We start from the raw sequence: 14,448 nt of genomic DNA, 5'->3' as shown, positions 1-14,448 counted from the left end.
CCGCTGTGAGCCAGTTTGACCATGTGTAGATTGCAGGAGATAAGAAGCGAAATTGACCTTTCAATCAAATAACAGAGACCACTTTTAATTGCCACTTGGGAGGGAACCTCGACATATTCTATTCGTGAGGTGTACGTCTTTTATACACACAGCCTACATGGTCCGTTACCACTTCACAGCGGATTCATTAACCACTGAGCCGCCGTTCATTTCAACATAGGAACCAGTCGTGTGGCGGGAATTCTTCGGTTGCGAGCTTGTTATTCTTCGGGTATTGACGCTATCACGGCCCGAGTATCCGATCCTTCGAGATATGTCGTCTCGATTGCCTCGGTCAGCTTAGGGCGTGCTGTCGTGTAGTGACCAGCTGTGTAATCCGACAGGTTGGATCTGGCAACCCTGCACCCGAGAACTTTGTATGTGCATGTGAAGGCAGGACGCCGCCGAGTTATGAGCGCGCTAGTTCATGTAGAGCTGGCTAGGACTTGACACGTTTCGATCGACGGAGTGAAGGCTGCTCTTTGATGGCATCGTCCACCTTCTTGGACTCTTTTGAAACGGCCTTCCTCTTCTTTGCCGGCGCTGTTGCCGTTGCCGATGCGCTCTCTTTCTCCTTCTTGACAGGTGCAGCATCATGCGATTTCTCCGTTTGGTCCGGTTGCTTCATCAAGACATATGCAACCTTTTCTATGTCACTTGCTTTCACGGCAAGCCTATTCCGCAAGTCGTCAACTTCGGAGCATAGCATGCGATACTCCTTAGCATTATACTTGATAGGGCTCTGCTTGCCGCTGCAGCATAGCCACCAGAAAGCCTCGTCGGCAAAGAAGATGACCCGACTTGCATCATGGACTGCTAAGAGTAAAGATGCCGTTGCGGGGCCAATGCCTCGAAGCTTGGTTAACACATCTAGAGTCGCCACGGTGTCTGCCTTTTCGTCGTAGATTTCAAGAGCTTGCTTGATGACATCCTGGGCACCATCTGGGCCATTAGATGAGACCAGTTTCATAAGTGTTGGCCTAAATTTCCCATGACGCCTGATCATTCGTTAACGGATAGTCACGACATGGTGCAGCAACCCCGTTTGAGAATGGGAGCGCAGGCTTGGACTTACAACTTCCACTCAACAAGGGTCTTGATGTCGTCAAGTGTCATTGGGCGGATTCTTTTACCGGCATCAAAGTTATCTAATGCCTCGTTGTATCGAAATTCATCGAGCACCTTGAGTGACTTTTGGCCATTTTTGACTATCACGATGGACAACTATCAGCCTGGTTTCTGATGGGATATCGGCTACAGTGCGTATCGAGGAGTCAACCTACCACCCTTTTCATCGGAGATTCTTTGTATAACAGACGGATATCGCGCAAGCAATTGATTGAATTCTTCAAGACTGACTTTGTCGGCCGAGACATTGGTTGGCGAGGATGCCATTCTGTGGTATTGGTTGCACACGGTGAAAGGACGCTTGATTCTGAGAAGTGTCTGAGATGGGGATGCAAGAAATGCGACTCGTCTTATTCCGTATTTAGCGATTGTTTTATAAGGTTGAAGCAGAGGGTTTCTTAAAGCAACCATGAGAATTGAGGGATAGTGTAGCTGTAGATGTGAACGGTAAGCCAAGTGCAATTTCAAACGCGACGCGAAAGAAGGAAATAGACTCGCACGGTGCGCGATGGCAACTTCCTACAAAATATCCAAGTCGAAAGGTAGACATGACATGCCAATAGGTAGCAGAAAAGTTAGCCTCCTAAGTCTTAGAGTATAGAAATGAATAACCTAAGAAGCATAGTCTAAGTGGCATAAGCTGCCCTAATAATTTTATCTCTTATGCTCTCTGCAGTCAATTTTTCTAACACCCTACCCAAGGACATGATATTTCACAGGCAAGCGCGTACTTTGGTCATTCTTGCCATAATTTCAAAAGAAGAAAGACAATAAATTTGGAGTTCGTTGCACCTATAATAAAATTCCATCTGCATTAAGCAATCCAGTTGTCTTCAACCTTGCCAACCAATTTCCACAGTTTGTCAAAGACATTTTCAGGATCATATTTCTTCTTCAAACTCACCAATCGCTTTGAATGTGACCCAAATGCTTCCTCGGCCGAAATGTTCCCAGTGTTGGCATAGTTAAGGTAATTGCCAATACCATCTGCGAGGGTTTCGTCGTTATATCCCAACTTGCGAACCTCAGTTTGAAAAGTACGGTTGAACTGGCGAATCTCCGTATCAAGGCTTTCATCCTCATACTTGTACATGAATCCCATGATGAAGTACTTTCCACGCGAGTTAAAGGCCGTTGACTCGACAGGAATCTCCCTGATTTTTTGGTTCGGTATACATTCAATCAACACCACGGATTCGGTAGCGTCTGGCGTGCGCTCGGTGAACTCATGGAAGCGATTGCGCATCGCCTCGGCGGTAGAGAGCTTCATGGGAAGGGTGAAGTTGGAACCACCAAGTAAGTACCGGCTTCCGTGCTTCATCTGGCCGTCTGCAACCTGGTTGATTACAGGGTAAGGCATGGGCCCGATCTCCTGCATCAATGCTTCCATTTCCAAGATGGGGGCAAAGTATTTGGGACCTTCTTCGGATGGGTTATCCCCGACCTGAGCCATTCGCACAACGACAATAGGGGGTCTGGGTGCATTGGGGTCTGGGCCAGGAGGAGCATGTCCAAATGCAACAAGGAGGATCTGTCTGCCATCATTGGTAGCTCCCCATGTGTTTGTGAAATCAATGATAGCTGGAAGTTTGTCCGGGGAGAACAAGACCATACCTCCCCAGATGTCTCCTTGTGGGTGTGCTTTGCTGGTGAATTGTGTCACAACACCAAAGCTGCTACCAGCACCTCTAAGTGCCCAGAAGAGATCCGGGTTCTCTGAGGCTGATGCAGTCACGATGCTTCCATCTGCCAAAACAGCTTGACACGCAATCATGTTATCGATGGCCAGTCCATGGAGTCCACTCAAGACACCATAGCCTCCGTGAAGGGTGAGACCGCCGACGCCTGTATGGGAGACTGTTCCTCCTACGGTAGCCAGTCCTTTGGCCCAGAGGGCATCATCCACGTCTTTCCACAAGCAGCCTCCCGCATAAGTGATGGTTTGTGCGTCGGCGTCAACCGAGACATCACGCATGAGAGAAAGATCTAGGACCATGCCCTCGGGTGACGGAGAGCTGGATGTCTGCGAGGAACTGTGGCCGCCTCCTTTAACATTGAACTTGATCCCGTTCGAAGTTGCGAACTTGACAACGGCACTAACTTCTTCAGCAGTCCTGGGTTGGGCTACAGCAGCCTACAAAAGAGTGAGTTGTGTGGAATACAACAGCGATGCATCGACTTACAGCAGGCTTGACACAAGTGCGACTCCATCTTTCGAGACTTTGGTCATATCCTTCATCTCCTGGGAGTAGGAGTTTTCCTTGGACAAGTTGGTCACGCAGGGAGGAGAATTTATTTCGAGTCATGTTTATATGAGAAGAAAGGCAAGACGGTGAGGTAGTTGCATAAGAAAAAAAGCACATATCAAAGAGCTTCGTGGCTGCCTTTATATGTTTACGCATGGCAGGCCAGCGCTAAGTATGTCTCCGCTTACATCGAACTAGATAAGGAGGATCGATGTGCAGAATAGGATAATCAACCCTGGCTTGAGTTGGCACTGCAACTAGCAGAACGTGGCGTCATTGTCCATGCCAGATATTGGCCATCCGTCCAGCCAGGAGAATTTCTCTTGGATGATTTGAGTATAGGAACACCGTGTTAGTAGTTACCCTTTGCACCATTATGCAAACTTGGACTAGTTAGAATGGTCAGCAGCCAAGAAGATTACCCCCGCTTAGATACGGAGGTATTCTGAGGAAACAAGACAGACTGTGAGCCGCATGGAAGAGCTTCCTTCATGGAGTTGACGTATTTGATAGGGCCAAGTTGGAGGTCAGTCAGCTTGATTGCCACTAAATTGGCCAGGCAGGTGGGTAGCATAAAAACCAGTACTGATTTAGTGACTGATGAAAATGTTAGATCAGCTTTAGTGTATATATGGCCTAAGAGGTTATCAGTATTTTCATCGGGTCTTCTTTTAGTCCCTGTTTTTATTTAACCCACCTGCCGGGTGATGTGTTGCTGTACCCGCCGCTTACACGGATGTTAGACTATCGCTAGATCCCGTTCAATGCTATTATATCTGAAAATCGGGAAAGCCAACAAACTTTGCTCAGTGCTTACTGAGAATTGCCGTGTGAGCCTATTACGGGTCATTTGCCTTGATGTTATTCGTCTGTTTTGGTTTGGTGGTGACATTCATCCCTGTGACGTACAAGTCAAGGAGCAATATTTTGTTTAAAGTTGTACCAACCACCAAAGTACAAGTCAAGGAACTGTCTGTCCTCAGGGTATCAGAAACATTGTCCACTAAGAGCATAAGGGATGAAATTAGTATGCCATCGTATGCTGCTTAGACTATACTCTTTAGGCTATTTATTTCTGTACCCTAAAACTTATCTGGGAGGTCAACTTTTCTGCTACCCAGTAGACTGCCTAACTGCCAGCTGAGATATATGAGAGATGATGTGTTTTTGAGGTGCTTTGCCAGCACATACATATGTAGATCCAATCTCTATCCTGTTGTCAGTTGATGAATCTGTCTGACTGTATTAAACGGTAACCTACTGCATAGTAGCTGCCCCAGTTAATGGACCCTGTAAAGTACTGTCACTAACTATGGGGTGATGGTTTTCTGGAACGGTCGAGACCCTGAAATAGACTAACGAAGCGAAGCAAAGCGGGTAAAAAAGTTGTAGGTAAACAAAAATAAACCAGCCCAATTGCTGAACGCAAAGATAGCGGCGTGCCCGAAAGGGCGATAGTGAGAGGGGACAAGAGTTTCCGTTTTTCCCGTGCAGGATAGGACAGGACAAAATCCCATCCCATTTATTCTGCATCCTCTTTAAACTTACACACACTTTGAATCCTCAACACCGCCAGTCTCTATCTAGTCTACTACAGCACACCCTCTTCTATCTTCTTTCAGCCAAACTGAATCGCAAACATGGGTAACGTAAGCTGAACACTCATTTATCCTTTCCAAGACACTGTCACTGTCGGCGGCCATCGTGCTGACATGCTACAATACAGGGTGCCAAGGCTCAACAGAAGCGCGAGCGCGCTGCTAAGGACAAGAACACTGCCAAGTCTCAGCTCAAGGTGGTAAGTAAACAACAAACAGCTTTGTTTCTGGTCTTGTCTGCTAACATGTGATATGCGTAGAACGAAAAGGCTTGCGACATTCAGTGCCAGATCTGCAAATCTACCTTCCTCAAGACCACAAAGGCCCCTGCGTATGCCCTCCACTTCTTCCCCGCTGATCACTCAACTAACTGCTTTTCTTTCAGTCTGAAAGAGCACGCCGAGAACAAGCACAGCAAGACCATTGCCGACTGCTTCCCTACCTACCAGGAGTAAATCGACCACGCCGGAGAGCCGCTTTGATCTGAGACAACGATAACGAGAAAAGGAACCGGGACAAAGAGGAAGAGAGAAGAAAAAGAAAAGTGAAAATGGAAAGCATTTAGCGAAGCGAGGCGTACTGTGGCGTGATGGCCCTGCACGAGAACATGGGGAGACGAGACAAGTTTAGATGACTGGCAGGGACTCATGATAACTTTATACAGTTCTTTTTTTACACATGCCTGTTGCTTTCTTGCCCCTCAGTGTCTTGCTATCAACTTAATGAGCCTCCACAGCCTTTGGGGGCGCTTCCACGGCTGGCACCGTAGATTCCTTTTGCTGCTTCGCCTTGGCCTGCTCCTCACGGATACTCGCCAGAATATCAGGATACCAGCGCTCTCCAACATCGGGATGGCTCTTAACACGATTCCTCAGCGTCGCTTCGCCAAGGTTCTTTGACACACCACCGGCACGGAACGTAAACTCGACATCATCAATGCGTCCACCGTTGCGTTCTACAATCTGACGTCGCTGCTCCCTCACTTCCTCGGGTACAAGACCAACGCCGACTTTCTCGAGATCCTCGAATTCAGCGCTCATACGCACACCCTGGAAGAAGGGGATCGAGAAGCGTGCGCCTGATCCTGCCGCAGGGGAGAGCACGCGATGCGTCGTTGAGACGCAGACGCCCTGTGTAAGTGCCTCGAGACCCTGGCCGATAGCCACGACGAGCGTTCCTGGGATGGGCTCGCAGTCTATCCACTCGCCACGGACGTTTTGCACCTGAAGACCTTTGTGCGAAGTGGCTTGGAGGAGGTAGCTAGAGAGCATGCTATCCTTGTGAGGACCTACACCCTGGCCCTGCGCATCGCCTTGGATACCGAGCTCCTTGGCGTCGGGATACTTGACGATCTTGAGCTTGTGCTGCTGATCCTTGTCAAAGTACTTGTTGAAGGCGTCGCTGGGGAGCTCGATGGCCTCGGCGATGAGAGAAGTAAACTGGATTGAGATCTTGCCCATGCGCTCCATGTACTCTGTGTAGACCTTGCGAAACTCGGGCAATGAGTCTTCGGACGGCCACTGGTTGGGCGCTAGTAGGTTACGGTATAAATGAGCTCCGGGCTCAGGGACTGGATGCTCTGTAGAGAGATCGATTTGCTCTCGGTGGTCGACCTCTCCAGCTGTAATTTCTGCCGAGAGACGTGAGTAGCCAAGAAACGAAGGCGCATTCTTCATCTCAATCTTGAGTCTACATAAGTGAGTTGAGTAATTAGCATACAGGAATAGCAGAGATTGGGATAAGTACATCATCACTCACTTCTCTTGTTCGGGAATATCAAAGAACCCTTTTCCAAGTTGAATAACCTTTTGAAACAACTCATCCTCGATACCGACGTTCTTGAGATACAAGAAGCCGACTTCCATCAGCGCATGGCGAAGTTCCGTTAGAAACTGAGGCTTTATAGCTGGATCCTGGGCCGCAGCTAAGTCCAAGATAGGAATCGACGTGAAGGACATTTCGATTCACGATTCGAGGTGAATAAGCAAACTTTGAAACTGAATAAATGTTGTAACTGTTGATAATAAATGAATTAACTTGGTATCTTTCCCTTGATACCTACCACTACGAATAAGTAGTCAATACAGATTACCCATCACCCCATCCATGCCATGGCGCGATTGGCCCACTACAAGACGTTTACTACTGTCGTCTGGGTCTCCCCCGCATCCGATTCCCGAGAGATGCCGGGGGGTGGCCGTTTGGTGATCGCCTCTCTTTGTCTTTGTCACCCGCACAGAATAACAGATACCATGCCGATGTCGGACATGTTCCTCATTACATCTTGAAACTGAGTGAAAGCTGGTATTCAGACCTGCTTAACGCCGGCGCTGCGATCATCTAATCTTCCCAAGATCCCCTCCCCTTATCCAACCAGACCAAGTCTAGTATAATGAATGCATAGTTACATACGCGCGTGATGATCCCCTTTTGTGACAAAACATTCTAGCTTAGCTTTTGACCGCACCTTATTATATAAACACTTTTTTTTCATCTGCCTTCTTCTCATGATGATGACAGAGGCTTTGTCGCAAGTAGGCCCATCACCTTGTAGAACATGTCCTCGACTGGAGGGGCGGCAAATGCTGGCGCGGCATCAAAGATATCTGCCAGATGTTGTTGCTGGATCACGCTGGGGTGGAAATCGTCATCTTCCATCTCGACATCTTCAGGCTCGGAGGCGTCTTCACCCTCGGCTTCGTCAACGTCGCTAGCCATATCCTCGTCTTCGTCGGTGCGTCGAAGACCGAGATCATCAGTGGGTTGCAATACAATCAAAGATGGTTTTTCAGTAACCTCCCAGATTTGTGCAGAATCGTCCAAGGCAAAGAAACCACTACTCTGAGGAGCAGAAACCAGGCTGACAACTCTTTGAGGTGTGCTGTGTACCATTAGAGGCTCGATATCATTGGGCTCGAAAACTGCAAGAAGGGACCCTTCCTGAGCAGGCAAAGCCAAAGCAAAGTGTCCTGAGGTGTGGTCGACGGCTAGTTGGAGTAGCGCATTGTCCTTGGTCTTGGGTATCACAACACCATATCGCAACTCATCGCTCACAATATCATAAACGCGGAGCTCGTCAGACAAGATGATTACGAAAGTCGACAGCACACGGACGGATCGCAATTGACCCTTCCACTGACCGTCGAGGGTCTTGACCAACTCGCCTGACGCAGTGTCAATCACGTAAACCGCGCCGGAACCAGCGGTTCCGAAAGCCACGAAGAGGGTAGAAGCATCCTCTGAGAAGGCGACGCTTCCTTGAGGCTCTTGGTTGGCATAAGCCTCGGGAATATCGACCACGCCGTCTTGAGGCACACAATCGCCAACTGCAACTATCTGCGAGCAGCTCCAGGTGAAAACCTCGCGACCATTGGGTCCCTTTACTACAACTCCATTCTGGGATCTTGTCTTGGGGCGCCACATTCGAACATTGCCATCCGTGCCGATTGTGGCGAAGCATGTCGAAACAGGATTTGAAGCCAAATCGAGAACGGCTTCGTTGCGGTGTGTGGCGTGAGGGGCATTGATCCTTGAAACAAGAGCAACCTGTTCGTCGCCTTGTTGCGTTTCCCAGAACTTGAGGTAAACCTCGCGTCGTTCTTGGATAAACTGGTCTCTCATGTCGCTGGTGACGCTGTCAACATCTCGAGGCGAGGGTTCCCAGGTATCAACACTGGCGAGCCAGTCTCCATTGACAGAGAAGGCGAGATGGGTGATGAGAGGTTCCTCAATGGGGCTACCCTTGTTGGTAATATTGACGTCTGTTGGCTGTGTTCGAGCCAAAGCCTGCTTAGACACGCTTCGGAAACTGTCCAGGTCAAAGGTCTGCAACAGAGGAGCCGAGAAGCCTCCTGCTAGTGTGGCCTGGCGACCGTTACCGACACACACATTGAGTCTGGACTGGTCCTTGGGGCTAATGATGGCTGGGATGGGTCGCTGCACATGCGAAGGGGTTGTCCATGTACGCTGAACAAGCTGGTCCTTGGGTGTGCTGACGTTGATGGCGGCTGACTGAATACCAGCGATATATGCTGTAGGCTTCATCTCAGCGGTTGAAATGATCATGACCGAGTTGTCGTCGAGGTGGACAACATATGCGGATCCGCTGGCGGAAACGGTGATATTCTCTATACTGCCAGAAAGATGAGGAAGGAAATCCTTTCTTCCTGTATCCATCTGCCACAGAACAAGAGAGTTTTCTGAACCTCCTGAAATCATGTAGTTACCTGTAGCGCATTAGTAAGAAATTGTGACTAAAGCAAGGAGAAAAACATACCGTCGCGCGACCACTTGAGAGCATGCACAGCTCTGCGATGCCAATGGTAGTTTTGCGCTTGAATAAGCTCCTTCTCGGATGAAGACTTGGCAAGCGCCTGGCTTCGAGCAAGCGCATCGTGATACAGGTAGATCGAACCACGCGCACCACCGACAATTATATCCAAAACAGGTGCGTTCAATTGTCGCAACTTCTTTCCGCTTGTTGCTGGTCTGGGATACACTCGGAGGTCCAGAGAGCTGACCAGGTCAGGAATATCGAAGGTGTAGATCTCGTAGTCAAGTACAGCCAGGCTGTCGAACTGTTCCTGCGAAGGGACGCCAAAGAAGAGGCGATCGTTGATCGCACCAACTAAGTGACCATCTTCGCTAGTTTCGAGTAACTGCAGGCCATTGCCGGGCTTCTTCATGACGAAAACGACCTTGTGCTCAGACTCTGTTGTCGTGGCTGGGTATGCAACAACTTCGATTCGGCCTGGCTTGTCGGACTCTGCGACAAAAATGATCTCGGTGTCCTTGCCAGAAACCTTCCTTGTAACGAGGGCCATGGCGTTGGCAGTCTTGGATTGTGTCTGGAAGAATCCAGGGGCCTCGGACTTGGTCCAGTCGACCTGGCAGACGCGGCCGTCTGAGGTGGCTACCCAAACGATGTCGGAGTTCTGCTTTGATTGCCGCATTGCGACGATATGCGCGGGGGCTGAAGTCTTCTCATCGGAGGCTTCGGCTGCTGTGATTGGAATTCGTCGAACGAGGAGAGAGTCGGCTGCTGAGTACACCTGGATCGAAGTGTTGTACGCCAAAATGAGATATCTGCATAGATTAGCTAGGCGCACTGGTACCCGGGATTATCAAACTCACTGATCATCCTCTGTCAATACAGGGTCGATGTCAAGCATCCTGCCGCCCATAGGCTTTGAGACGCGCCATCCCGCCTCTGTATTGTCGAATTGTCGAACGACCTCAACCTCTCTAGATCCAGTCTCTGTCAACGCCTCAGAGATCTGGGGTACCTCAGAAACCACGCCATTTGTGCTCTCATTTAATCCATTGGCTTTGGCTGCCTTGCGTTCAGCCCTTAGTCGCTTCGATCTCGAATCGTTTTCATTAAGATCCCGTTTGCGCTTCTTGTTCGGGTCGTGTTTTGCTCGGGGGCTCTTGGTGCCGGCCATTTTCACCACCTTCTCCTCTGTACAGGATATCGGTCAATGTGCTTGCGACGTTTGTTAAAGTTGCACGTCAGAGAAAAAGGTAACAAAGTTGGCCTGTCTAACACTCCACTGGATAGAGATTCGCAGAAATTTTGGTCCCGCTTGCGAACTTTTTGTTGCCGATAAGATAAGTTAGCTTCCGGATAAACTACGGGGCTCCAATAAGCAGAATTTATTTTCCAGGATGAGCTACAACGCCAAATCACGGCAAGCTTTGTTTGTAACGTGCCTCTTTCTCTTGTCGCAAATCTTTTGGGCGTATCCGACGAACCCGCGCATTCACGAAATACCGTCAAGATGATTATTCCTATCCGCTGCTTCTCCTGTGGAAAGGTACTATCAACCCCCGATGCGCCAGTCGCGCCCCTTGCTGACTATTGATTGATAGGTCACCGGAGACCTTTGGGAGCGATACCTTCAACTGATCTCAGATCCCCGCAAGACCGATGGGTAGGGCGACTATAATTGTTTGGTGCTGATCTAGAACTGATGGAATACACAGCGACGCTATGGACGAGCTCGGTCTCAAGCGATACTGCTGCCGCCGTATGATCATGACCCACGTTGACCTTATCGAGAAGCTTCTCAAGTACGACACGACCTCCAGAACACGGCATGTAACGCGATTTCTAACTTTGATACTAGGTACACTCCTGACGGACGAAACGAGAAGAAGCAGCAATTGCGCCAGCACATGTCTCAAGAACAACAAGAATGAGCAGTAGAGGATTGGTTGTGCATGGTTTGGCGTTTGGGAAATATAGCCGAAATATGTCATTTCGACGGCGCAGGGAAGGCAATGAATTCATCGAGGTCGAGAGTCAGATCAGCATCGGATTACAAGAGCATTCATAATCGACAGGACCTTTTAAAGACCCTCCCGAGACTTTGAGGATTCAACCAGCATTTGAGCATGGCCCATACCTACATCACAGTCTTCACTTTGTACGGAAAGGGAAAACTTTTAAGCCAAGGATGACGCGAAATTTTGCATACTATCCACATGACCAGAGTTGACTTCCATCAACGATAGGACATGTCTTAGGGGTACTTCTGTGCTGCTGTCTCAGGCCTGTGCGCAAAGAGCGGTGGATGTGCAGTTGCAGCGAGAAATAACAGGTAGATTTTGAAGAGGGCATCCACACAAAATGAAACTACGCCAACGATCTTTTGACCTGGATAGGACTAGCAAAGTTGTCTCGCATATTCCCTGTCTCACCTGATTTGCAGGACGCAGTAATTTCTGTGTTTCTATGCTCCAGCGTTGCCTAGAGATCCTTGAAAATTCACGCAGACCTGTTGGGTGTGTCTCTCGGCACGTTTGCTTCTAGTAGAAGGTGGACAAGCGTGTCATTAACCCAACAGCATCTGTCGTTGGAAAGGCCGACTGTTATGCCAAACCAACCGAACAAGGACCAACCGGTATGTAGAACAAGTGGCTTTGGCAACGTCAAATATCCGATACTAGGCTTGATATAGCAAGGTTGTGATTCCATTGTTAGTATAATCTGTTGGTTAGTACTGCTGTCGGTGTAAAGGATGTAACATTGTGTGGGTGCCCCCAACGATGGATCGCGATACGGCCCTACAGCAAACGACACGAATCCAGAGTCATTCTATCAATAAGTGAAGCTACCATGGTGTTCTTATCCCCGACCTACGGACAGTGAAGCTCATATGACAGAATGTTTTATAATACTGTTGTACTTGAAAAAGCCAGCTACTAGGATGCTGTTTACCATTGGAGTTGTGTTGGATCATTCATCTTCTCTGACTATTCGTAGTGAGGCTCTTACACTACAGCTAGCATAATCATTCCGGTGGCTTTTGTCATACCACAAAATGTAGTGTACTAATCATCCATGTGCATGTCGGAACCAATGCCATTGAGGCTGCTTACTGACAGGCGTTCTTTGAGGCCCTTCTTTTATTTCCCGAGTGTGATGAGGATGAACCATTCAGCCCATCCTACAGGTCGGGCTACCCTTGACACAGCGGAACAAATACCATGAACACACGTAGCTGTTTATGAAAGCAAAGTAAACTGCTGCCCGATGATTTCATCCTGTGTGCTCGGGTGTGGTGTGTGTAAGATGAAGTACAACTCTCATACACTTTAGGCATCCCGGTATGATAAGAACAAATTAGGAATCGTAACGGTGAGCCACATCCATCCACCGCGCCTAAATCGTCCTGCAGACTTGTGTAGTATTTATCTAGTATTGACCAACAACCGCGCTTGAGCTTATGATGATCTTCTTGACACGATTCTGCTTGTAAAGCTAACAAAATCGGACGGGCAGGATACCGTAATAAGAAACTTGAGTCATTAGGTTGTACAACGAGATAAACAAACCATCGCATCATCATAGTGAAAGAGCTGACATGCCTTCATCAGGCTGGCGGTTATGTACTGCATAACCCCGCAGCTTCTTCGTGCATTTCCAAAGGTCACCTCCACCACTCTTTCTTGCTTCGTGGTAGCCATACATCGGACGACCAGTCGGAAGCATAAACCAATGTGTGTTGGGCGCAAAGATCTGTGAGTAGTATCGATGGATTGCTCAGACTCGTCGGCTATGAACTGCGGGAAGTGTTCCGGGACGGATAAAGCCCGTGCCATATTAACGACCATGCATCCGGAAAACATCAAAAAGATCCCTGTCTTAGGAGCGGAAAGCTTGCACTTTTTTGATAGTCGCGACAGAACTCGTGGAGGTCTCAACAGCAGAGGCAATGACAACAAGGGTACGCGCAACCGGCTAACGAGGAATTGATATCCCCGCGCCGGCTGGTCGGATTGACGATCTTTAGAACGATTCCGACAGTCTGTCTAGTCTGTGATGGCTAAGACAATGCAGCAGGTATCACCACGCTAAAACAGCTCGGAGGATGAGGACCCCAGGCGAAGTTGGCTGTCATGACGCGAGTGGTATGGGATAAACAAACAGCACCGAACTGCGCCATGCCATTCTGTACCACCATCAGTCAGTTTACCAGTGGTCTAATTTTATTTATTAGGTATTTTCGCAAAGTCCAATGCTGCTCGGATGTGCTCACAGGTGCAGATTGGTTTGGTTTTGGATTATAATCCTTCAGAAGAGATGCAAGGATTAAGACTCTCCGACGATGAACAAGTGTGAGACGTCCCTATAGAAAAATACCATCTTGTCTCACCAAGCGGACATAGTTTGAGAGCATCAGGTGGTCCGAGAGAGTCGCCTAGCCAAAGACGATAGAGCTAGTAGATGGCAAGCGAAGCTATGTTCTCTTGATCCAGGTTTTCCCATCGTTCTCTCTCAACGACTTGAGCTTTTGCTAAGATGCCTAACTATGAGAGCCACGTCCCGTTCCAATGGAAGCAGCGGACTGTGCGTCGTGAAGGGATGTGCTCCCTGCGGCCACGGCTAGTGGAGCCACCGGCTCGTTTTAGCGTTGCCAAAGCCGCCGTGACCAAACTGCTGGGTTTGACTTGGGTTATTGATTGGCTTGCCCAGCATCCTGGTGGCACCCATGCGAGCCCCGGGCGTTTACTGTTAGACTGTATCAGTACAGAATACCAAAGGAGATCCAGTGTTGTGGGTATTTCCATTCAACATCTTCTACAACTTACTAAGTAGTAGAGAAGTGGAGAGAAGGTTTGTTTATAGAACTTTTTATGACATAGAATTCTGCCTCGTGGGTCAACAACGGTTGTTCCAGCCCGACCCTAGGTGAAATAGGAGGAAATGGTGTCAGGAAAAGCAACAGAACTTGCATGTATTGAGCCAACATGGTTGATGGACGATGTCACATTCGTGCAAAGCAAGACTATGCCAACCTCATGTTTACCAACTCGAGGTTCCATGGCGGAATTGGTAAACAAGCTCACATCATAAGAGGGTGCTTTGACTCCCACCGTATGCCTATGCACTTGCGTGAAGGGACGGAGTCTGTTGTGATACTGATTTAGGT

The 14,448-nt window shown here is 48.7% G+C and overlaps 6 protein-coding genes across 6 annotated transcripts; 2 read left to right on the top strand and 4 right to left on the bottom strand.

Annotated features, from left to right (window-relative positions):
- Window positions 1–478: 478 nt before the first annotated feature.
- On the bottom strand, window positions 479–1,434 carry FPSE_11678 (uncharacterized protein; the record flags this gene model as incomplete). The annotated part of the gene is made up of 3 exons (XM_009264795.1): window positions 479–1,037; window positions 1,115–1,247; window positions 1,323–1,434. 3 exons carry the CDS (start codon window positions 1,432–1,434, stop codon window positions 479–481), a joined length of 804 nt encoding a protein of 267 aa, XP_009263070.1.
- Window positions 1,435–1,981: 547 nt separating this feature from the next.
- On the bottom strand, window positions 1,982–3,473 carry FPSE_11677 (uncharacterized protein; the record flags this gene model as incomplete). The annotated part of the gene is made up of 2 exons (XM_009264794.1): window positions 1,982–3,301; window positions 3,351–3,473. 2 exons carry the CDS (start codon window positions 3,471–3,473, stop codon window positions 1,982–1,984), a joined length of 1,443 nt encoding a protein of 480 aa, XP_009263069.1.
- A 1,580-nt stretch (window positions 3,474–5,053) lies between these two features.
- FPSE_11676 (uncharacterized protein) lies at window positions 5,054–5,466 on the top strand (the record flags this gene model as incomplete). The annotated part of the gene is made up of 4 exons (XM_009264793.1): window positions 5,054–5,062; window positions 5,140–5,211; window positions 5,272–5,342; window positions 5,397–5,466. 4 exons carry the CDS (start codon window positions 5,054–5,056, stop codon window positions 5,464–5,466), a joined length of 222 nt encoding a protein of 73 aa, XP_009263068.1.
- A 264-nt stretch (window positions 5,467–5,730) lies between these two features.
- On the bottom strand, window positions 5,731–6,969 carry FPSE_11675 (uncharacterized protein; the record flags this gene model as incomplete). Its single annotated transcript, XM_009264792.1, has 2 exons — window positions 5,731–6,700; window positions 6,770–6,969. The coding sequence occupies 2 exons, from the start codon at window positions 6,967–6,969 to the stop codon at window positions 5,731–5,733; spliced, it is 1,170 nt and encodes a 389-aa protein (XP_009263067.1).
- Window positions 6,970–7,516: 547 nt separating this feature from the next.
- On the bottom strand, window positions 7,517–10,455 carry FPSE_11674 (uncharacterized protein; the record flags this gene model as incomplete). Its single annotated transcript, XM_009264791.1, has 3 exons — window positions 7,517–9,237; window positions 9,288–10,096; window positions 10,145–10,455. 3 exons carry the CDS (start codon window positions 10,453–10,455, stop codon window positions 7,517–7,519), a joined length of 2,841 nt encoding a protein of 946 aa, XP_009263066.1.
- A 336-nt stretch (window positions 10,456–10,791) lies between these two features.
- Window positions 10,792–11,212, top strand: FPSE_11673 (uncharacterized protein; the record flags this gene model as incomplete). Its single annotated transcript, XM_009264790.1, has 4 exons — window positions 10,792–10,827; window positions 10,883–10,944; window positions 10,997–11,083; window positions 11,140–11,212. 4 exons carry the CDS (start codon window positions 10,792–10,794, stop codon window positions 11,210–11,212), a joined length of 258 nt encoding a protein of 85 aa, XP_009263065.1.
- Between the last annotated feature and the right edge of the window lie 3,236 nt (window positions 11,213–14,448).

This window comes from Fusarium pseudograminearum, chromosome 1 (assembly GCF_000303195.2).
Source record: "Fusarium pseudograminearum CS3096 chromosome 1, whole genome shotgun sequence".
NCBI lineage: Eukaryota > Fungi > Ascomycota > Sordariomycetes > Hypocreales > Nectriaceae > Fusarium > Fusarium pseudograminearum.
Note: the sequence above shows the minus strand (reverse complement) of the source record. Positions and strands in the feature narration are given on the sequence as shown.